Consider the following 26,373-nt stretch of genomic DNA (forward strand, 5'->3'; position numbering starts at 1 on the left):
TGTTCCCATTGTGTAACCATTGTGTTACTTTGCTGACTGCAGATGTAATACCCTTTGTGTAACCATTGTGTAACTTTGCTGACTGCAGATGTAATACCCTGTGTGTACCCATTGTGTAACCATTGTGTAACTTTGCTGACTGACGATGTAATACCCTGTGTGTAACCATTGTGTAACTTTGCTGACTGACGATGTAATACCCATTGTGTTACTTTGCTGGTTACTCCCAGGGATTGTCATTAGAGTGTCTCTATAGGCCTGATTCAGAACTGTACGCTAGGCTGCGTATATTAGCAGGTAAAAGCGCCCACACGCCATTGAATGATCCCCCCCCCCCCCCGGTTCGCAGACAAAAGTCCCTCTAGAATGACTTTTATCTTGGCTGGAGGTGGCTGAATTCGGGGCGGGTGCACTCGACAAGCGATGTTAGCCCCGCCCGGGGGGGGGGGAAATGCCCAGTGTTTTCATTGGGACAGCCATAAAACACTGAGGGTTCCCCTGCACTAGCCCCCTGTCGGTCCCTTCTGTCCCCTGCCCGTACTAACGCCTTGGCGCGTGTGATTAGTGGCGTCTACAGGCCGGGGAGGGGGGGGGACGGACTTTTTCCAGGCCTGGGTTTGCTGGAGAGGCCCTGATCCCGCTCCCTCCTCCCCTGTTGCAGGGAGCTGGGCAGTGGGGGAGAGAGATGACAGGCTGCTCAGCAGCACAGCATCTCTCCGCAGCTCAGCACACACTGCTGGGGTCCCAGGACTGCCCCGCAGGAACACAATGACCAGGAATATGGATGGCTGTACAGCCACAGTCGCTCCGGACACAATAAATATGCCACCATGAGTTATTACGTCTGCTAAATATCTAAATGTGCAGCACGCCAGTGTAGCGGGATAATTGCTTTGTTATGCAAACCGCGGACCCTGAATGGAAGTGACAGGCGTCACCGCTGCTCCCTATGAGCGCAGATCATTAAGCCGCTAAATTAATGTGACATTAGATAGATGACAGCAATTCATTCCTCCTCGCACAGAGAGACGCGGGGTGTGTCATACACAATATGTAGCGGCTGCTAGCTTAACAATATACACACGCTGCACACAGACACACAACATACACAGACACGCAGCACACACAGACACGCAGCACACAGACACCCAACACATAGAGACACGCAACACACACAGACACGCAGCACACAGACACGCAACACACACAGACACGCAGCACACACAGACACGCAACACACACACACAGACACACAACACACATGCACATAGACACACAGACACGCAGCACAGACACGCAACACATAGAGACACGCAACACACACAGACACGCAGCACACAGACACGCAGCACACACAGACACGCAGCACACACAGACACGCAACACACACACAGACACACAACACACATGCACATAGACACACAGCACGCAGATACAGTACACAGACTCGCAACACACACAGACACAACACACACGGACACAGCACACATGGACACGAAATACACAGACACCCAACACACATGCATGCACACACAGACACGCAACACACATGCACACACAGACACAGCACACATAGACACGCAGCACACAGACACACAACACACACAGACACGAAGCACACAGACACGCAACACACACAACACACAGACACAACACACACAGACACAACCACACGCAGACACGCAGCACACAGACACACACGCAGCACACATGCACACAACACACAGAAACGCAGCACACAGACACACATCACACGCAGACACGCAGCACACACAGACACGCAACACACACACAGACACACAACACACATGCACATAGACACACAGCACGCAGATACAGTACACAGACTCGCAACACACACAGACACAACACACACGGACACAGCACACATGGACACGAAATACACAGACACCCAACACACATGCATGCACACACAGACACGCAACACACATGCACACACAGACACAGCACACATAGACACGCAGCACACAGACACACAACACACACAGACACGAAGCACACAGACACGCAACACACACAACACACAGACACAACACACACAGACACAACCACACGCAGACACGCAGCACACAGACACACACGCAGCACACATGCACACAACACACAGAAACGCAGCACACAGACACACATCACACGCAGACACGCAGCACACACAGACACGCAACACACAGACACACAGACACAACACACGCAGACACGCAGCACACAGACACACAGACACAACACACGCAGACACGCAGCACACATGCACACACAGTCACAGTTGGAGAACTTAGTGGAACATTGGGACAGTGGAACTCTTCCAGCCAGACAGCCATCATGATTGAACCAGCCCCGGTTTGAAGTCCTTGAACTTTTGATCCAATAAATTGAAATTAATTTCTGCTGCGGCCACTCCGGAGTCGGCTCTGCGGATAATGCGCTTGGAGCTCGGGATGGGAAATCTCAGTTCAAAGTTATAGTTTTCTTTACTCAGTTCAGTTAAAAGATATAAAATATAAACTATTAGCTGCTGATGTCTCTGCCGGCACGAGATGGAATAGCGGCACTCTCCTGTATGAGATGGAATAGCGGCACTCTCCTGTATGAGATGGAATGGCGGCACACTCTCCTGTATGAGATGGAATGGCGGCACACTCTCCTGTACGAGATGGAATGGTGGCACTCTCTCCTGTATGAGATGGAATGGCGGCACTCTCCTGTACGAGATGGAATGGTGGCACTCTCTCCTGTATGAGATGGAATGGCGGCACTCTCCTGTACGAGATGGAATGGTGGCACTCTCTCCTGTATGAGATGGAATGGCGGCACTCTCCTGTACGAGATGGAATGGTGGCACTCTCTCCTGTATGAGATGGAATGGCGGCACTCTCCTGTACGAGATGGAATGGTGGCACTCTCTCCTGTATGAGATGGAATGGCGGCACTCTCTCCTGTATGAGATGGAATGGCGGCACACTCTCCTGTACGAGATGGAATGGTGGCACTCTCTCCTGTATGAGATGGAATGGCGGCACTCTCTCCTGTACGAGATGGAATGGCGGCACTCTCTCCTGTACGAGATGGAATGGCGGCACTCTCTCCTGTATGAGATGGAATGGTGGCACTCTCTCCTGTATGAGATGGAATGGCGGCACTCTCTCCTGTACGAGATGGAATGGCGACATTCTCTCCTATATGAGATGGAATGGCGGCACTCTCTCCTGTATGAGATGGAATGGCGGCACACTCTCCTGTACGAGATGGAATGGTGGCACTCTCTCCTGTATGAGATGGAATGGCGGCACTCTCTCCTGTATGAGATGGAATGGCGGCACACTCTCCTGTATGAGATGGAATGGCGGCACACTCTCCTGTACGAGATGGAATGGCGGCACACTCTCCTGTACGAGATGGAATGGCGGCACTCTCTCCTGTACGAGATGGAATGGCGGCACACTCTCCTGTACGAGATGGAATGGCGGCACTCTCTCCTGTACGAGATGGAATGGCGGCACTCTCTCCTGTATGAGATGGAATGGTGGCACTCTCTCCTGTATGAGATGGAATGGCGGCACACTCTCCTGTACGAGATGGTATGGCGGCACTCTCTCCTGTACGAGATGGAATGGCGGCACTCTCTCCTGTATGAGATGGAATGTGAAACTCTCGCCTGTACGAGATGTATGAACCTAACTGAAGTACCCTTGTACGTGGCCAACCTCTGACTTTTTGGGATGTTGTGAATTCTTTTGCGTATGTAGAGTTTGTGAATGAATTGCACATTTTCAATCTCTAGAACCTTTCAGACAAATCCTTTGGCGGAAATAGAAAATAGTGTAAATAGGAAATAAATAGTTTGGCAGCATAGGAACCCCCATGACAGCTACGTACCGGCCCTCACTTACTTGTTGTACAATACAATATCGGGAATCCAGATCATCTCTGAGGGGACCCGGATGGAGGTGACATTATCGTAGTCTGCTGGGTTCCACCGTAGTTTATAGTCGTTCCATTCCTGTAGACCAACAAACATTTACAGTAACAAACACGTTGACATTGCGGAACAACAGGTGTAAACAAATCTTGCATCACAACTCCACAAACAAAACAATCAATCATTATTCTCTTATGCTGTGGTCACAAAGTGCGATTTGGGCTATCGATCTTCGATTTTGACTATATAGTCAAAATCGATAGCAAGTTAGTGCAAATCGCACCACATTTGCCGGCAACCGATCTCGATTCGATCCCAATGTGCGTTCCTGCGGCATCGGAACCGAAAACAGTGACCAATACTGTAAATGTTCCTTTTCAGGGAATATTTTCACATCATTAATGATTTGATCTCCGTCCTTCTCTTGTATAAAACTCATTACTTTCCTCTTCTTATGCATATTGGCGGAGGGTGTAGAAGGTATTACGGGCTAAACACTTTGATGCCGAGTTAATTTAAAATCGCGGAGAGTGTGGTTTCTGTCGCTGAATAAGCAGAATCATTAGACAGCGGGGACATTGTGATATCATGTTGTCACCTCTATTATTGGAGAGATACAGCCAGAAATCCTGTCATACGCCATTATCCCGCAGACGCGCCATCGGTGTCACTCACAGGCTCATCAGAGCGGAGTCTGGGTAATATTAGCACAGCCTATTAATTCAGCGGGGTCATTTATCATTGTCTAGCGGCTGAGGGTCCAGTATATTAGTCCATGCAGCGGTTTTATAACCATTTATGCAGAATGGTGCAGGGGGTCAGTTGAATACTGACGTGCGAGCTGTGACAGTAGGAAGTGCTGATTGCTCGCTGTCACAGCTCGCACGGTCGGTATTCAACTGACCCCCCTGCACACGCCGTTTCTTCCTCGCTGGGTTTTTGCAGCGACGTGGAAACGGCGTGTGCGGCCAGCGAGGCTCTTGGCTAAATGTAGCGGGCTCTCTGCATTAGCCGCAAGCCTCACTGTTTGGGGGAATCCTCGCCTTCACCTGACAGCAAGGGTTCCCCCGGAACATTGAATACAGTGGGGGTTAAACGCCATTTAACCCCCTCGCCAGCCGCATTGAATACATTAACTTACAGAGCAATAAATCTACTTCCCCCAGTAATCTCTGGCCCAGTCCCATGGAGGTACGTTGTGTAAGCCTACCTGCTTCAGCCACACGTTCGTTGTCATCATCTGATTTTTTTCATCCTGCAAATAGAAAAAAAAACTGACAAACCGCCAATCAGGAAATGCATATACTGTATGTGTCATTTATCAAAATTGGAATCTGTCGCCATCAAGTTGCCCCCAGCTGGGACACAGCAAGCCCCCAAACACTGCACACAGCAGAGTTACCCACCGCTGTGTTATCTGCCCCTGCCAGCCGGCCCTGCGGCTGCCTGAGAAGGCCAAGGAGTAACTGACGGAACCGGATTCTGATTTATGTTTCAGGCCCCTATAGAACAGCGATTTGAAATGTGCTGAACCCAACATATTGAAAAGATTACCGGTTACAGCAAGCCAGAAGGGTCAAAGGACTTTATCTGTGCACAGAGGCCTCCTGCCACTAACTCATTACCCAGGTGGCTGTGCCCAGCGCCATCTGCAACTGATGGGATCCTAAAGGTAGCAGCAGAGAAATATTAATATTTATGGCTGGAAAATGAAAGGGGCTGTGGCCGCGATCGGTATTCCCATGCCCTGGGTCCAGCCAAGCGTGGTGAGACGTGTCCGGGAAATATTCATATCCGCTGATTATTTATTATCTTCCAAACGTACATGTATCATCAGGTACCCACTCGTCCCACGTTGTTCTGGAGATTTTAGTCACGGTATGGGCAGTAGCCTAGCAACAAGCGCCAAGATGAATTCTAACCTGGATTCCTTTGTTATTTTTTAATTATTCTGTATTGTAATTGCTGTAATTGGCAGAATTGTGCAGCTTTGTACGGTAGTCACAATTATACAGGAATCGATCAACAGGAAAGATAAGAAATAAGATACAGTTATATTATTGGGCAGGTGTCTGATCCATGGCGATTCTCGTCTTTCCAATAGACGTGACTCATAACCGTAAGAGGCCTGAGGTGTGATCAGCCAGGTAGGGAGGCAAGTCCTGTCCTCTACCCATGACAGAATCTGTGGGCAGCGGTCCGGGCACCCGTGGCACATTGATGGATGGGACTAACTAGAACGTCGTAGAAACGGCGCACACTCTGTACTTCAAAGCCACAACATCATGGATGGTCATTGTTGGAGCCCAGACCAAAAGCTTATTAAGTTTTACCCTAACTGTTTTATATTTGCACAAGTTACATCTGCCCCACCAGCAGTGCACATGATTTTGTCCATTTGATAAGGAATTTGCCTTTGCAAGTGAACCAGAATAAGGGCCTATGTCAAATCCTCCCCTGAGTCCATGGTAAATGCCCTTATTGCCGGTATTTTAACTTTCTGAATGAAGCATTTAAGATACATGTAATTAGTCCATTATACAGACAGCTGCTAACCAGTCACTGATAGGCAGAGGTGCCACGTTGTTTGCACCCTTCTGATACTAGCAGAACTCCCCTCATCGCGGCTGCGCGGATACAGCACAAGGTCATTCTTTGTTACTACAGTATATTGCTGGGATTTTTCATTGTATCCATCTTCTTCATTTTTTAAGTGAACATGACAGCAGCGAGCAGAGCCGCACAGCCCAGTAATTGATAGATTGCATGTGTATTGAGCGATGGGTGATTCATTTGATGTTAATCGCAGGAAATTCATGGATTCAGCACTTGGAGATTGGCAGAACAGGCACAAAAAGTCATGTCTCAATTACTGTACAGCGGTGGGGAATGTACGGGAAGCCTGGGCAATAACATAATGTAGCACAGTGATGTGAGATGACTCTATAAGTGCAGTCACTATTCCGGGGATTAGAGACAGAATGAGTCAGGAAACCAGCATAGAGGCCCCCAACACGTGAGTGTCACAGGAACAGTGAGGAGATGAAGAGACACACAGTACACAGTAGGAAGGGGCGGTAAACAAGGAAGTGAAAGGGTTAAATTCAATAGGGGAGCCAGAGCTCATTTTTGCAAATGACACATAAGGGAGCCTCGGGGGTGGGGTTTGTTCATTGAAGGTGGAGCTCACAGTGGAAGCCTCTCCTCACCCGCCCATGAGGTAGTTTTGGTGAGTTTTGTGTCACAGCAGATACCGGCAATCTTTTCTTTTTACGGTTGATTGCAATGACTGTTAATAAGTTGAAATCCAGTCACACCTGTCTACCGCAAATAACAAAACCATGGATGGCCCTCCCCTAGAGCCCCAACGTTATCCATTTACCGATCTTAGGGGCCGATTCAGACCGGACCGCTAATGTGAGAATTTGCAGTGTACTGCGAGGAGAAAGCCACCAGTGTGAAACAGAAAACGTGCCATGTACAATTGCGAGAGAATTGCGAATGTATCGCTAATCACTCACAAATCCATACGCAATTCCAGGAACATCTGAGGCTTCCACTAATCTGTGACCGAGATAAGGTGGAAATGGCCAGGTCTGACATCACAGACCCTCAGAAACGCCAAGGGACACACCTGTGTTTTTTTCTGAAACACTCAGAAAACTTGTTACCACCCCCCCCAAACTCCGGCTTCCTGTCAGTCAAGCTCCGACCACATTGCGTTTAAGATCCATACACATCTTCTATCGCTATACACCCTCACGCACGTGCTATGCGTACGGTACACAGGTGCAGTTGTTAGATAATCACTCCATTCGCTAATTCTTTGATTAACGATCAAGGGCGAAATGTAATAGGGTGCGATTTTTTAGACTAAAAAAAAATCGCACCAAATCGCACCTTTAAAAATCGCATTTTTTGCCGCGAATTCGCATATGTAATGAGATGCGAATTAGCGGCAAAAAAATGCGATTTGCCGCGATTTGCCGCGATTTTTAGTCATGAAAATGTGCGCATTTTCAGTCATGAAAATGTGCGCATTTTTATAAATGCGCTTTTGTGCAAAAAAAAAAAAGTTAAAAAAAAAACGGCGTGGGGTCCCCCCTCCTAAGCATAACCAGCCCCGGGCTCATTGAGCCGGACCTGGTTCCAAAAATACGGGGGACAAAAAATCTGGGGGTCCCCCGTATTTTGAAACCAGCACCGGGCTCCAACAGCCCGCGGTGTCATGCCACAGCCGGGGGACACTTTTTATACAAGGTCCCCCGGCCAAAACATGAGCACCGTGGCTGGTCAGCCTTGGACGGGGTACCTGGAGGAGTGGGGACCCCCCCAATAAAGGGGTCCCCCCCCCCCAGGCTTCACCCGTCCAGGGCTGAAGCCCGGGGCTGTCACCGGCGTCCGTGGCCAGTGGACGCCGGCCTGATAGGGTTAAATCCATCATACATATCATTACATTGCTTTTTACCGGCGAACTACAAGTGCCAGCAGACCTCCCCCGCATGCTGGGACTTGGAGAACCACAAGTCCCAGCATGCAGGGCATTAATGGGCCCGCTGGGACTTGTAGTCCACCTGTAAAAAGAATGTTTATAAAAAACACACACACAGAGAAGTACAAGTTTATTACACACACACACCTCAATTTTACACCAGCATACTTACCATTCCTGGATCCAGCGCTGGTCTGGCTGCTTTACAGCCGGCTCCCCCCGCACTGACAGGCAGCGGGGAGAACCGCTTTCTCCGTTGCCTGTCACCGGCTTTCTCCGTAGCTTCTGTAGCTCTGTCCCAGTGCTACAGAGGCTGAGAGCGTGATTGGCTGAGCTACAGTATGCGTCTCCATGGAGACGCATAGCTCAGTCCTGATTGGCTGAGCTATGCGTCTCCATGGAGACGCATACTGTAGCTCAGCCAATCACGCTCTCAGCCTCTGTAGCACTGGGACAGAGCTACAGAAGCTACGGAGAAAGCCGGTGACAGGCAACGGAGAAAGCGGTTCTCCCCGCTGCCTGTCAGTGCGGGGGGAGCCGGCTGTAAAGCAGCCAGACCAGCGCTGGATCCAGGAATGGTAAGTATGCTGGTGTAAAATTGAGGTGTGTGTGTGTAATAAACTTGTACTTCTCTGTGTGTGTGTTTTTTATAAACATTCTTTTTACAGGTGGACTACAAGTCCCAGCGGGCCCATTAATGCCCTGCATGCTGGGACTTGTGGTTCTCCAAGTCCCAGCATGCGGGGGAGGTCTGCTGGCACTTGTAGTTCGCCGGTAAAAAGCAATGTAATGATATGTATGATGGATTTAACCCTATCAGGCCGGCGTCCACTGGCCACGGACGCCGGTGACAGCCCCGGGCTTCAGCCCTGGACGGGTGAAGCCTGGGGGGGGGGGACCCCTTTATTGGGGGGGTCCCCACTCCTCCAGGTACCCCGTCCAAGGCTGACCAGCCACGGTGCTCATGTTTTGGCCGGGGGACCTTGTATAAAAAGTGTCCCCCGGCTGTGGCATGACACCGCGGGCTGTTGGAGCCCGGTGCTGGTTTCAAAATACGGGGGACCCCCAGATTTTTTGTCCCCCGTATTTTTGGAACCAGGACCGGTCCAAGAGTCCGGGGCTGGTTTCAGAAATACGGGGGACCCCTATGCTTTTTGTTCCCCCGTATTTTTGGAACCAGGTCCGGCTCAATGAGCCCGGGGCTGGTTATGCTTAGGAGGGGGGACCCCACGCCGTTTTTTTTTTTATAAAAACACTTTTACACATTTTTATTAACAGAACCATGCACAGATCTCAATGATCTGTGCATGGTTCTGTCAAATTCGCCTGTCAGAACCTGGTCTATTTTTTTTGCGATTTTTGGTAACATTGACCAAAAATCGCACCCTATTACATTTGCGAGTTGTATACTTTATAATGGGAAAACATCTGGATGCGAATTGAAATGTGACTAAAAATCGCACTTCTAAAAGTGCGATTTCGCGGTAAAAAGTGCGATTTTTTACCGCGATTTTCAACCTATTAAATGTGCGATTTTCGGAAAATGTGCGATTTCGGCCGTTTTTGACCAAAAATCGCACATGTCTAAAAAATCGCACTCTATTACATTTCGCCCCAAATCTGAATCAGGCTCTTTGTAGGGGTGCGGATTATTAGACACCAAAATGCCAACATACAATAGAGCGACATGATCAAAAGGTGACGACACGGACCCCCAAGTCATTTTGGGCTTGCCTCGCTCTGCACAGTTTACCGCTCTCAGTTGTAGTCCATGTGAATAGTAAAGTGTCAAAAAGGGTACTTGTTTCCTAGAACGGCCACAATCGCGGCCATCGTGTACCTTTAAGTTAAGGTACACGATGGCCGCGATGGACCCGATTTCCTTTGAAATCAGGTCCATTTTGCCGTTAAAGGAAAAATCAGGGGGAATCGCGTCGGTCGGGACCATTAACATTGGCCCTGACGCAACCGACGCGATGCCCCCGATTTTGCCATAGGCTTCAATGTTAAAATATTTTTTAACATTGAAATCGGGAGCATCGCGTCGGTCTTGTGCCATTATAATGGCACAAGATGAGATGGACTTGATTAAGTCCATCTCACATAGTAAAAAATTTGAAATGGGCCAATATGACCCATTTCACATAATATATGGCCCCGTCGTCACCCCACGATTGACGTGAACCCGAAGCGTGGGGAGCGCAGCGAGCCCCGCGAGTGGACGCATATACCTGTGAAGTTATACGCATTCCCTCGCGGGGCTCGCTACGCTCGCCACGATTCGGGCTCGGTGGCTCGCTGCGCTCGCCACACTATATATTCTCAACTCCACGCCGACGTGGATAGTAGGGGAATGAAAAGGTCGGAGGACGCGCACCGCTGCGCTCGCCACGCTTCGGGTTCACGTCAATCATGGGGTGGGGATTACGCTGTAAAATTGGGGGTCTAGGGAATATTTTACATTAAATTCAATGTAAAATCGGGTCCCAGGGACCCTATTCACATTTGATTCAATAAAAAAATCGGGTCAATTTTTCCGACACGACCACCCCGATGGAAATCGTTGTGGCCGTGCTAGGAAACAAGTACCTCAAAAAGTCCAAAAAATTGTGGGGAAAAACCATGTCGACCTTTTTATGTGTCGACCTATTTTCAAGTTGCCCGTTCAACAATGTCGTCCCATTTCATGTCAACATTTTGACCATGTTGAATGGTTGCAAGTTGACCTTTTGGCGTCTACTCACTGGTCAATCTAGACACTGTAAGGGAATTTACTAAGAAGAGAGTTCTAGTTCACATGGGATGTTGCCATGGGCAACCAATCAGATACTATCTACTATCTTCTAGAAGGTGCTAAATAAATACGGAATAGATTCTGATTGGTTGCCCATAGCAACATCCCATCTTAGTAATGTGGGGGTTTGTTACTAAGCAACACAATTAGGGCACAGCAGATATATGCAGTCTCCAGGGTCGGCAGCTTCCAATAGAGATCTAGTGGGGTCCAGGACTATGTACATCCAATATGCATTCAGGACCATGTAGCTTGGTGGTGGGAGGAGGGGGCTTCAGGGTATATTTAAATAAAGAAGATGTGACATGGGACCCTTCTTGTCAGGATGAGGGACCAGTTGCACCCAGTAGGGTCACCCAGCTTTATTGGGACGCAGGAGCGACAGTCTGATCTCACATTGCGCAGTTGAGTGGTTACTTGCTGCTGCGTACATGCAAAGTATTCTGCAAACCCCTATGGCACGTCGCCCATGCATTCCCCTGACTGTGGCAACAGGCGTGGCTATGCAAATCAATGGGCGTTTCTGGGCGGTGTCTGGGAGGCGGACCTGGAGGGAGCACAATAAAACAGGCCATCTGGTGCGCCGGGATTGGGGCTGTGGAGTGTCTGGGTTCGACGGAAGACAGAGTAGGAGAATCTGCCGCACGGGACATGCTGTTATAATGAGTATATATAGATAATGAGTGTCTGGGTTCTCATACGCAGATGTTTCCGCAGAGGCCACACTTAGACGGAGACACTGCTCCTGCCATAGGCTGGTGCCCCTGGCACACAGGGGCGTAGGGTTTGCATATCCCAGAGGAAGGCTGAATCTAGCATTTGTATGTTATTAACGGTGCTCTTTTGCAGACACACGCAACAGAGCCCACCTCTGAATCAGGCCCTCGTGTTATAAAGCTGCAGCGATATAACTCATACAGTGTCTGTCTGTGTGGTACATGTAGTGCATATATAACATATGGAACATTCAGCACACAGTAAACACTCACCACATCTATGAGTTGGGCAATGGATAGGCCGAACTTGACGATGACGACGTCTGAGGTATTTGGCACCGGCCTGGACCAGCGATTATACCCACTGAACAAGCTCTTGAATAGACGTTCCTCTGCGTGGGACCGCGTCCTCTGCGATTGCGACACTGCGAGGAGACAGAGCTCAGAGTTATGCCGCAAACCAGTAATAAAGTGGATAATTATTATTCTGTATTATAGTTCTTCATTTCTAATGTACCAACGTAAGATGTAGCTCTCATGGTGGCATCGCATTCTACCGACAGAAGACTGCTCAAAGTCTCACCCATTCTGTAATCAAGTCTTCTGAGATGCGACACCTAACAAGGTTACTCTGCAACAGACCACCTGGTGGCGCTGTTCAGCTGTTGCCTACTTACAGTGATCTTGGTAGTTTGATGGTGTTTTAAGAGTAATTAAAATAAACGTTATGGGCATCATCGGTGACAACAGCGAATATTACAAACGCGCCACCCCTCCACTCCGCCGCCCACATCTGTTCCCTAGCATTTTACCGTCGCTGACCATCGAATGATTTTTCTCCCCTTCGGTAATCAAAGTCAAATTTTTATTCTGGCCGATATCCGCCACATTTTGGACGGGCCGCTGATAACGTTTGCGATCAGTCTTGGATCCAAACCGAAAAAACTTTATTAAGTATAAATAAATAACGATGCTTAGCTCATCCTGCTGCCTTGAATGTGGGCGCTCAGGAACACGGCTCGCCCCTGACCTATATTATACCACACACTTGATGCAGATGAGCCGATCAGGAGGGATCACAATCACGCCGGATATAATTCTCTCTCTTTGAAGCTGGCGCTGTGTAACTTCATTACAGGGATATTGCTGAAAGCTCCCAGACAATGCAGACATTTGTGCAGAATGAGGAATATTCCCATTGTAGCTAAGTGGTGTTTAGGGTGTGAACAGTATACATGCAGGGGTGGGCGTCGGGGGGGGGGGGGGGGGGGGGGGGGGTAGATTTTTGGTGGTAAAATGCACAAGCAAGAAAAGTGATGATTCTATCACTAAAATATTTTAGTTTGCTTCAGAGCCCCGCAGGGATCAGGGATCAGGGTCCCTGCGCTGACCAGTATACAATGCTGAGCCTGTTCTGATGACCAGTATACAATGCTGAGCCTGTTCTGATGACCAGTATACAATGCTGAGCCTGTTCTGATGACCAGTATACAATGCTGAGCCTGTTCTGATGACCAGTATACATTGCTGAGCCTGTTCTGATGACCAGTATACAATGCTGAGCCTGTTCTGATGACCAGTATACATTGCTGAGCCTGTTCTGATGACCAGTATACAATGCTGAGCCTGTTCTGATGACCAGTATACAATGCTGAGCATGTTCTGATGAAAAATATACAATGCTGAGCCTTTTCTGATGACCAATATACAATGCTGAGCCTGTTCTGATGGCCTTTATACAATGCTGAGCATGTTCTGATGACCAATATACAATGCTGAGCATGTTCTGATGACCAATATACAATGCTGAGCCTGTTCTGATGGCCTTTATACAATGCTGAGCATGTTCTGATGACCAATATACAATGCTGAGCCTGTTCTGATGGCCTTTATACAATGCTGAGCCTGTTCTGATGACCAATATACAATGCGGAGCCTGTTCTGATGACAGTATATAATGCTGAGCCTGTTCTAATGACCAGTATACAATGCCGAGCATGTTCTGATGACCAGTATACAATGCTGAGCCTGTTCTAATCACAAGTATACAATGCTGAGCCTATTCTGATGACAGTATACAATGCTGAGCCTGTTCTTATGACAGTATACAATGCTGAGCCTGTTCTAATGACCAGTATACAATGCTGAGCCTGTTCTGATGGCAGTATACAATGCTGAGCCTGTACTGATGGCCAGTATACAATGCTGATCCTGTACTGATGACCAGTATACAATGCTGAGCTTGTTCTGATGGCCAGTATACAATGCTGAGCCTGTTCCGATGGCCAACATACACAATGCTGAGCCCATTCTGATGACCAGTATACACAATACTGAGCCTGTTCTGATGACCAGTATACACAATGCTGAGCCTGTTCTGATATCCAGTATACAATGCTGAGCCTGTTCCGATGGCCAGTATACACAATGCTGAGCCTGTTCTGATGACCAGTATACACAATGCTGAGCCTGTTCAGATGACCAGTAGTGCTTCTTACACACATTATACCTCCTGAAGTGCCACTTACACATATATGCCCCCTGAGGTGCCGCTTTCATTCATAATGCCCCCTGAGGTGCTGCTTTCATACAAAATGCCCCCTGAGGTGCCATTTACAGACATAATGCCCCCACTAGTGTCACTTAAACATAGTGCTCCTATTAGGCCTTACTGCCCTACAGTATATGCTCGTTGCCAGGGGTTTCTTGCTCATTGCCAGGGTTTTTTTGCTTGTTCCCAGGGGTTACATGCTTGTTGCCAGGGGTTTCTTGCTCATTTCCAGGAATTTCATGCTCATTGCCTGGGGTTTCTTGCTTTTTGTCTCTGGGTTGCATGCTTATTGTCTGGGGGGTTACATGCTTGTTGCCCAGGGGGTAACATGCTCATTGCCAGGCAGTTAAATACTTATTGCCCAGGGGGCTACCAGCGATCTCAGAATCTGCACTTCCAGGTAGCATTGTGCACCCCTGACAGATGATAGAAATCAAAATCAAATAGAACCCCTAAGGTCTGTCTCCTCCAAGGTGGCACCCATTTTTGGAGAGGCATAGGGGCTATATGCTCATTGCCAAAGGGTAGGCGCACAGTGCACCAGCGATCCTGGAATCCATGCTGCGCTCCCCTGACAGACGCTAGAGGTCAAATAGAACCTCTAGCATCTGTCTCCTCCAAGGCGTTGGCCATTTTTGGAGGGGCGCAGGGTCTCTGAGCCCCTGTGGAGCCAGCACTTGTGGTACGAGGTACAGTACCAACACTAAATCTCTTGATAGTACTCCACACCAACCCATACCACCAGGCTCCAGCCTTGCACCACTGCACCCCACACAAATCTAACTCTATCTGCACCTGTTACATCTGCCCCCCCCCCCCCCCCCCAACACCACCACCTGCAGTACAGATTGGTTTTGCCCATTTTGAGAAAGATTAAGCTTTACAGTTGGGACGTGGTATATAAGTGCCCCGTCTAATCTGATGACACTACAGTAACCAGCCAGACACGTTATTAGTAGCATCGGTCCCCGCAGGATTCTGTCCCTTTCAGGGCAGCAGAGATCTAGAACACTAATAACTCACAGGATTTTCTCTCCTGGAAAAGCAAATTGATAAATAGCTGGGATATGTCAGAAATAATAGGGAACAGAACGATCTCCCATCTCCTCTGCCTGACATCCATAGATGGAGGGTGTGATAAATGGACTCTGCCCCCCCTGATACAAGTCCCAGCCAGGGGAGTTTATCCATCACAGACCTGCGGAGGCTGCAGTGACACAGACCGCGGGGATATGACTGCAATGGGGAAACTTCTCCGCACCTCTGGGCTACAGGTAAGCCGGTAATTCAATAGTAGAATAAAGGAAGGTGTGCCAGCGCTGGCTGATCCAATAATAGGGCAAGACGGTTCTCAAAAATTATACAATTTATTACAATAAAAAACACAATAAAATGACTAAGGGTTATAAGACATGTGACACTCGCTCCTGAGGAAGCCGGAGATCTATTGACCAGGGAAACGCGTTGAGCTGTTTATTATCCTTGCTGACACCATCCAGTTGACCAAGTGACCAGTCCATCTTCCACCGACGATGCCCCACTTGGATCCATCATCTATGGGATACTTGCCTTGTTCCTAATAACATCCAGTGAAGGAGAAAGTGGGAAGCTTGAGCCCTTGAAATCATAGGGCAAACCAAAAAGGACTCTCGAGTCATCCAAACTGGACACAACATCTACCAGGATGGTAATACGATTATATTTGTCAGCATCATAACTCTCTGAAAACTACAACGGATAAAATATCCCTGTGATATAATCTTTATTATCTCCATTGACTTTTTGTTCTATGATTCACCAATTGTGGTCTTATAACCCTTTAGTCATTTTATTGTGTTTTTTATTGTAATAAATTGTATCATTTTTTGAGAACCGTCTTGCTCTATTATTAGATCAGGTAGCGCTGGCACACCTTCCTTTATTCGGTACTTGTGTATTATCACGGCGCCCCCGATATGTGATCGCGTGATTTTTCATCGCATCGCATGCCATACACCCGATGCACTGTGATGCGATGTGATTTTAGCCCCCTATGCGATGATAAATTGTATAAGCACCCTAATGGGTGGTTACAATGTTAAATGCACCCCCACGCCACCCCCCACTATAAACGTGAACCCGAAGCGTGGTGAGCGCAGCGAGCCCACGAGGGATGGCGGTACGCGTCCTCCGACCTTTTCATACCCCCACTATCCACGTCGGCGTGGAGTTGACTTTACAAAGTGTGGTGAGCGCAGCGAGCCACCGAGCCCGCAAGGGGACACGTATACCTGTGAAGTTATGCGCGTCCGCTCGCCACGCTTCGGGCTCGGTGGCTCGCTTCGCTCGCCACACTTTATAATATCAACTCCACGCCGACGTGGATAGTGGGGGTATGAAAAGGTCGGAGGACGCGTACCGCTGCCCCTCGTAGGCTCGCTGCGCTCACTATGCTTCGGGTTCAAGTTTATACTGGGGGGTGGCGTTGGGGTGCATGGGGGTGGCATGGGGGTGCATTTAACATTGTAAGCACCCATTAGGGTGCTTATACAAGTTATAATTGCATCCCATCGCATTGTATGGCATTGTATGCCATATACAATGCCATACAATTTTAAAATTGTATGACATTGGGGAACATCGCGCGATATCGCATCGCATCGCATACCATCGCATGCCTTATGGTCTGCGATGCGATGGGCGCCGTGATACTACACAAGTACCCTTTATTCTACTATTGTACTCGTAGGGTTTGACAAACCCAGTGCCAGCAGCTGTTGATTAGCGCATCCCACATTTCTTTTGTATATATAAGCCGGTAATTCAAGCCTTAAATAATATTGCTGTATTACAGGTGTCCTACAGGTCCCAGCAAGCCTTCCATGACATAACAGCACTTGTCGAACCACAAACACCAGCATGCCCAGACACTAAGGATCAGATTCAAACGCACTCAAGCGGCTAGAAATACGCAGCACATGCGATTATCGAATGCGCGAGCCAGCCGTGCGAAGGCAGCCTGCGACGATGGGCATTTTGGGGTGGTAACCCTGCGTTTTTTGGGTGTGCCCTTTATTAAATAATATTCCACTTTCACCAAGTACAAACATAGACGGTAAGTAAGAGGTTCTGTGTTACATTACGTCCATTCCCCACAAGAACATGTACTTCACACTATAATGACCATCACTTGGAATTATGGCCGACGAATTCCCCAAAGTATTAATCAAGTCTGAAATAAAACTCTGCGTGAAAGTCAGAAGCGATAATCAGGGGAAACATCAGCCGGAACCCGGTGCCCCCTACTCGCCGGCCCAGACGAGGCTCATGTGAGTGGTAACGTTTAATGAACAGTTAGATATTGTATTTGTGCCACCAATGCGGCAGCTGTCACATCGGCCAGTTAGAGAGCGCCCACGGGGGATTCGCTGGAGGAATTTTGTCACGGTTAATTGAATTTTTCATTGCCTGCACATGGTGCCTTATTTGACACATATGGTTTGTATAGTGGGAGCATTGACCTGCTCAGCGTTCCCTATCAGTCTCCTGCGAGGGTCCGTCGCCCAGTCTGACCGCTGCTTAAAGAAAATATCTGACGAGAGCGTAATTGGGGCGCTCATCAGAAATCACATCACCAATGCGATCTGGGCACGATGGTGGCGTCGGATGCCAGTGTGCACCGTGTACCATTTATAGCCGGGACAGATGGGCAACCAATCAGATACTAACTATTACTAGTAAGCCCGCTCAAAGCAAATGCTTCGAAAGTTAGTAAGGTAGCTAATGTGAGAGAGCGAAAGAGATGTAGTTTCATTTGTTGCCAACAGATGGCAGTGTTTCACTGACACACAGACACTAGACATATATATATAGATCAGGGCTGGGCAACACTGGCTCTCCAGATGTTGATGAACTACACATCCCAGCATGCCTTGCATCATTTTCAGCATGGGCACATAGCAAAACTAATGCAAAGCATCCTGGGATGTGTAGTTCATTAACATCTGGAGGGCCGGTGTTGCCCAGCCCTGATATAGATGATATATTATCTTCTAGAAGGTGCTAAATAAATAAGTCGATTCTGATTGGTTGGATCCTTCTTAGTATAGTTTGGCCTTTGTGTCTGATTCTGGATCAGACCGACGATGTCACACCCTAGACCTGTATCATTGTCAGCAAACGGAGGTTATGCCTATAACCAGTGCTTAAAGTGTTACTGAAGGGGTGGTGGAACTCACTCCTCCCACCTCCCTCCCCCCATTCTCCCATTAGGCAGATTCAAGGCTTGTGTTGGGGTGTTCGGCGCCCCTCTGCAAACTATAAATTTGTGCCTTACCTGCCACATTCTCTAGCCAAAACAATTTGTGTGGTCTCACAAGGAAGGGACGTGGTCACACAATAGTACCCCCCAATTACATTTACGCCACACAGTAGCACAATCTTATTATAATTACACAGCATGAAGAGTCCCTAATTCCTATTACACCACAAAGTAGTGTCCCTTACACATAATTCCCACAGTTGTGGTGCCAACCATACAAATAATGCTCATAGTAGCAGTGCTGCTTATACACCTAGGCCCTTATTCTGGTTCACTTGCAAAGGGGAATTTCTTCTCAAATGGACAAAACCATGTGCGCTACAGGTGGGGCAGATGTAACATGTGCAGAGAGAATTAGATTTGGGCGGGGGTTTTACTTCACTTGCAGTGTAAAAATAAAGTCAGTCAGTATTTTCCCTGCACAGAAACAAAATAACTCACCCAAATCTAACTCTCTCTGCACATGTTACATCTGCCCCACCTGCAGTGCATTGTCCATTTGAGAAGGAATTTGCCTTTGCAAGTGAACCAGAATAAGGGCCATAATGTCCATAGACGCTCTACACGTTTCATATGTGTAGAGCGTCTTAGCCAGACATATCAGACAGGGCTGACTGGCTATGAGCGGTGCAGGGGAATTTACCAGAATATTTTCCATTGTTCCCAAATCAACATAGATCAGACCAACCCTAGCAGTAATTACAGAGAGAATTCCAACTAATAGCTGCAGCCAAGGCCAATCATTACATACCGGACCTGGGAACTCTCCAATGTACTGAACCGGCCAATCATTACATACCGGACCTGGGAACTCTCCAATGTACTGAACCGGCCAATCATTACATACCGGACCTGGGAACTCTCCAATGTACTGAACCGGCCAATCATTACATACCGGACCTGGGAACTCTCCAATGTACTGAACCGGCCAATCATTACATACCGGACCTGAGAACTCTCCAATGTACTGAACCGGCCAATCATTACATACCGGACCTAGGAACTCTCCAATGTACTGAACCGGCCAATCATTACATACCGGACCTGGGAAATCTCCAATGTACTGAACCGGCCAATCATTACATACCGGACCTGGGAACTCTCCAATGTACTGAACCGGCCAATCATAACATACCGGACCTGGGAACTCTCCAATGTACTGAACCGGCCAATCATTACATACGGACCTGGGAACTCTCCAATGTACTGAACCGGCCAATCATTACATACCGGACCTGGGAACTCTCCAATGTACTGAACCGGCCAATCATTACATACCAGACCTGGGAACTCTCCAATGTACTGAACCGGCCAATCATTACATACCGGACCTGGGAACTCTCCAATGTACTGAACCGGCCAATCATTACATACCGGACCTGGGAACTCTCCAATGTACTGAACCGGCCAATCATTACATACCGGACCTGGGAACTCTCCAATGTACTGAACCGGCCAATCATTACATACCGGACCTAGGAACTCTCCAATGTACTGAACCGGCCAATCATTACATACCGGACCTGGGAAATCTCCAATGTACTGAACCGGCCAATCATTACATACCGGACCTGGGAACTCTCCAATGTACTGAACCGGCCAATCATAACATACCGGACCTGGGAACTCTCCAATGTACTGAACCGGCCAATCATTACATACGGACCTGGGAACTCTCCAATGTACTGAACCGGCCAATCATTACATACCGGACCTGGGAACTCTCCAATGTACTGAACCGGCCAATCATTACATACCAGACCTGGGAACTCTCCAATGTACTGAACCGGCCAATCATTACATACCGGACCTGGGAACTCTCCAATGTACTGAACCGGCCAATCATTACATACCGGACCTGGGAACTCTCCAATGTACTGAACCGGCCAATCATTACATACCGGACCTGGGAACTCTCCAATGTACTGAACCGGCCAATCATTACATACCGGACCTAGGAACTCTCCAATGTACTGAACCGGCCAATCATTACATACCGGACCTGGGAAATCTCCAATGTACTGAACCGGCCAATCATTACATACCGGACCTGGGAACTCTCCAATGTACTGAACCGGCCAATCATAACATACCGGACCTGGGAACTCTCCAATGTACTGAACCGGCCAATCATTACATACGGACCTGGGAACTCTCCAATGTACTGAACCGGCCAATCATTACATACCGGACCTGGGAACTCTCCAATGTACTGAACCGGCCAATCATTACATACCAGACCTGGGAACTCTCCAATGTACTGAACCGGCCAATCATTACATACCGGACCTGGGAACTCTCCAATGTACTGAACCGGCCAATCATTACATACCGGACCTGGGAACTCTCCAATGTACTGAACCGGCCAATCATTACATACCGGACCTGGGAACTCTCCAATGTACTGAACCAGCCAATCATTACATACCGGACCTGGGAACTCTCCAATGTACTGAACCGGCTAATCATTACATACCGGACCTGGGAACTCTCCAATGTACTGAACCGGCCAATCATTACATACGGACCTGGGAACTCTCCAATGTACTGAACCGGCCAATCATTACATACCGGACCTGGGAACTCTCCAATGTACTGAACCGGCCAATCATTACATACCGGACCTGGGAACTCTCCAATTTACTGAACCGGCCAATCATTACATACCGGACCTGGGAACTCTCCAATGTACTGAACCGGCCAATCATTACATACCGGACCTGGGAACTCTCCAATGTACTGAACCGGCCAATCATTACATACCGGACCTAGGAACTCTCCAATGTACTGAACCGGCCAATCATTACATACCGGACCTGGGAACTCTCCAATGTACTGAACCGGCCAATCATTACATACCAGACCTGGGAACTCTCCAATGTACTGAACCGGCCAATCATTACATACCGTACCTGGGAACTCTCCAATGTACTGAACCGGCCAATCATTACATACCGGACCTGGGAACTCTCCAATGTACTGAACCGGCCAATCATTACATACCGGACCTGGGAACTCTCCAATGTACTGAACCAGCCAATCATTACATACCGGACCTGGGAACTCTCCAATGTACTGAACCGGCTAATCATTACATACCGGACCTGGGAACTCTCCAATGTACTGAACCGGCCAATCATTACATACGGACCTGGGAACTCTCCAATGTACTGAACCGGCCAATCATTACATACCGGACCTGGGAACTCTCCAATGTACTGAACCGGCCAATCATTACATACCGGACCTGGGAACTCTCCAATTTACTGAACCGGCCAATCATTACATACCGGACCTGGGAACTCTCCAATGTACTGAACCGGCCAATCATTACATACCGGACCTGGGAACTCTCCAATGTACTGAACCGGCCAATCATTACATACCGGACCTAGGAACTCTCCAATGTACTGAACCGGCCAATCATTACATACCGGACCTGGGAAATCTCCCATGTACTGAACCGGCCAATCATTACATACCGGACCTGGGAACTCTCCAATGTACTGAACCGGCCAATCATAACATACCGGACCTGGGAACTCTCCAATGTACTGAACCGGCCAATCATTACATACGGACCTGGGAACTCTCCAATGTACTGAACCGGCCAATCATTACATACCGGACCTGGGAACTCTCCAATGTACTGAACCGGCCAATCATTACATACCGGACCTAGGAACTCTCCAATGTACTGAACCGGCCAATCATTACATACCGGACCTGGGAAATCTCCAATGTACTGAACCGGCCAATCATTACATACCGGACCTGGGAACTCTCCAATGTACTGAACCGGCCAATCATAACATACCGGACCTGGGAACTCTCCAATGTACTGAACCGGCCAATCATTACATACGGACCTGGGAACTCTCCAATGTACTGAACCGGCCAATCATTACATACCGGACCTGGGAACTCTCCAATGTACTGAACCGGCCAATCATTACATACCAGACCTGGGAACTCTCCAATGTACTGAACCGGCCAATCATTACATACCGGACCTGGGAACTCTCCAATGTACTGAACCGGCCAATCATTACATACCGGACCTGGGAACTCTCCAATGTACTGAACCGGCCAATCATTACATACCGGACCTGGGAACTCTCCAATGTACTGAACCGGCCAATCATTACATACCGGACCTAGGAACTCTCCAATGTACTGAACCGGCCAATCATTACATACCGGACCTGGGAAATCTCCAATGTACTGAACCGGCCAATCATTACATACCGGACCTGGGAACTCTCCAATGTACTGAACCGGCCAATCATAACATACCGGACCTGGGAACTCTCCAATGTACTGAACCGGCCAATCATTACATACGGACCTGGGAACTCTCCAATGTACTGAACCGGCCAATCATTACATACCGGACCTGGGAACTCTCCAATTTACTGAACCGGCCAATCATTACATACCAGACCTGGGAACTCTCCAATGTACTGAACCGGCCAATCATTACATACCGGACCTGGGAACTCTCCAATGTACTGAACCGGCCAATCATTACATACCGGACCTGGGAACTCTCCAATGTACTGAACCGGCCAATCATTACATACCGGACCTGGGAACTCTCCAATGTACTGAACCAGCCAATCATTACATACCGGACCTGGGAACTCTCCAATGTACTGAACCGGCTAATCATTACATACCGGACCTGGGAACTCTCCAATGTACTGAACCGGCCAATCATTACATACGGACCTGGGAACTCTCCAATGTACTGAACCGGCCAATCATTACATACCGGACCTGGGAACTCTCCAATGTACTGAACCGGCCAATCATTACATACCGGACCTGGGAACTCTCCAATTTACTGAACCGGCCAATCATTACATACCGGACCTGGGAACTCTCCAATGTACTGAACCGGCCAATCATTACATACCGGACCTGGGAACTCTCCAATGTACTGAACCGGCCAATCATTACATACCGGACCTAGGAACTCTCCAATGTACTGAACCGGCCAATCATTACATACCGGACCTGGGAAATCTCCAATGTACTGAACCGGCCAATCATTACATACCGGACCTGGGAACTCTCCAATGCACTGAACCGGCCAATCATTACATACCGGACCTGGGAACTCTCCAATGTACTGAACCGGCCAATCATTACATACCGGACCTAGGAACTCTCCAATGTACTGAACCGGCCAATCATTACATACCGGACCTGGGAAATCTCCAATGTACTGAACCGGCCAATCATTATATACCGGACCTGGGAACTCTCCAATGTACTGAACCGGCCAATCATAACATACCGGACCTGGGAACTCTCCAATGTACTGAACCGGCCAATCATTACATACGGACCTGGGAACTTTCCAATGTACTGAACCGGCCAATCATTACATACCGGACCTGGGAACTCTCCAATGTACTGAACCGGCCAATCATTACATACCAGACCTGGGAACTCTCCAATGTACTGAACCGGCCAATCATTACATACCGGACCTGGGAACTCTCCAATGTACTGAACCGGCCAATCATTACATACCGGACCTGGGAACTCTCCAATGTACTGAACCGGCCAATCATTACATACCGGACCTGGGAACTCTCCAATGTACTGAACCGGCCAATCATTACATACCGGACCTAGGAACTCTCCAATGTACTGAACCGGCCAATCATTACATACCGGACCTGGGAAATCTCCAATGTACTGAACCGGCCAATCATTACATACCGGACCTGGGAACTCTCCAATGTACTGAACCGGCCAATCATAACATACCGGACCTGGGAACTCTCCAATGTACTGAACCGGCCAATCATTACATACGGACCTGGGAACTCTCCAATGTACTGAACCGGCCAATCATTACATACCGGACCTGGGAACTCTCCAATGTACTGAACCGGCCAATCATTACATACCAGACCTGGGAACTCTCCAATGTACTGAACCGGCCAATCATTACATACCGGACCTGGGAACTCTCCAATGTACTAAACCGGCCAATCATTACATACCGGACCTGGGAACTCTCCAATGTACTGAAACGAGCATTCTGAAAATCAATATGTAAAAGTGTTTCTTTATAAAACAGAATCATCCAGCCGTATCCGAATCATAGTTAGGAATGATGCGTAATTGTGGGCCGGATACTGGAAATGTAGATGGAGAACACTTAATAATGTTCTGCCATCTTTATTTATTTATCTACTAACAGTCTCTTACATAGCGCAGCAAATCCCGTTGCACTTTACTATTGGAAACAGTGATACAACAAGCTGGGTATTTACAGACAGTTAAAGGCATACTTCCTACCTTCCCGGAATGGCCAGGAGGGTCCTGAAATCAGGTCCCCCTTTCCGGCCCCCCCGGGAAGGTGGGCAACCTTCCCGCATTTAGTGGGGCCCCCGCATCCCTTCCCTCTGCCGGGGCAAACACCGACATTTGTGGGAAAACACATCATTTTGTACCACACCCTCCCCAAAGAGCCGCAAATCATGGTATTTACAGGAATGGGGCGGGGCTTAATGAAAGCAAGCCACGCCCATGCCCCCAGGAAAAGCTGCAGAGAGTCTCATCTCTGGGCTTCTCCCGGATAGGAGACTATTAAGGTATGCAGTATGGCTAAAGGTAGGAGGGCCCTGCTCGCAGTCGCAATCTTCCAATCTCTAACTTGTGTAGTTACTAACAAAAAGATCTGTGACCATAAAAACTATTACAGGGGTAAATTATTTTTTAAAGCTCCTAAAAATGAAAAAAAAAAAGGTAATGTCCATAGCAACCAATCAGATCAGGTCTATTATTTGTCATTTGCATCCAAGGACATGATAGACAGAATCGGATTGGTTGCTATTGGGACACATCACCTTTCTTCATTTTTAGAAGCTTTAGTTCATGTACCCCCTAATATACTGTAAACAGTATAAGGGGTGTTCAATTTGCCACCCTCGAGGTGCTGTGGAACTACACATCCCAGGCATGCTAAAACTGTGCAGGGCATGCTGGGATGTGTAGTTCCTTGGCAACAGCTGGAGGGTTGCATGTTGCATACCAGTGCTCTGTAATAAAATGTACTAGTTACTTTATGTAATAATGGAGACTGGAGTAATGAATCAATCACCAGACTGTTTACACCAGGCATGTCCAAACTATGGCCCTTCAGCTGTTGTGCAACTACAAGTCCCATCATGCCTTGCCACAGTTTTGCTATTAGGGAAAATGTAATGGCAAGGCATGCTGGGATGTGTAGTTTCACAACAGCTGGAGGGACACAGTTTGGACATGCCTAGTTTACACCAATGTTATCCTATTCAAACATCTCAACACCACCTGCGTATTATACTATAGTGGACTGACCCCCAGGAGCCGAGAGAGGGTGGCTCTGGTGGAGCTCAAGCTCCAGGAATCAAGGAGGAGAGATGGTGTGCCGCCGGCCCCCTCTCCTCTGCTGCACTAGGAGACGCTGGCTAGGGGAAGCTGCGTCATAGGGGTACAGAGTCTCCATCAATATACTGACAGAGAGCATGTGCCCCTCCAAAAATGGGCACCACCTTAAAGGAGACAGATGCTAGAGGTCCTCC

The 26,373-nt window shown here is 48.3% G+C and overlaps 1 protein-coding gene across 1 annotated transcript in view; it reads right to left on the minus strand.

Moving 5' to 3' along the window:
* The window catches only part of CHRNA2 (cholinergic receptor nicotinic alpha 2 subunit), a 56,325-nt gene that overhangs the window by 10,193 nt on the left and 19,759 nt on the right, over nucleotides 1-26,373 (minus strand). The window contains exons 3-5 of the mRNA XM_083178841.1: nucleotides 12,213-12,364; nucleotides 5,148-5,192; nucleotides 3,909-4,018 (exon numbers count right to left, since the gene is read on the minus strand). Of these exons, the coding sequence (XP_083034967.1) occupies nucleotides 3,909-4,018; nucleotides 5,148-5,192; nucleotides 12,213-12,364 (307 nt within the window). The remainder of the gene's footprint in view (nucleotides 1-3,908; nucleotides 4,019-5,147; nucleotides 5,193-12,212; nucleotides 12,365-26,373) is intronic.

The sequence above is a fragment of the Crinia signifera genome, chromosome 3 (assembly GCF_055691185.1).
Source record: "Crinia signifera chromosome 3, ASM5569118v1, whole genome shotgun sequence".
Lineage (NCBI taxonomy): Eukaryota > Metazoa > Chordata > Amphibia > Anura > Myobatrachidae > Crinia > Crinia signifera.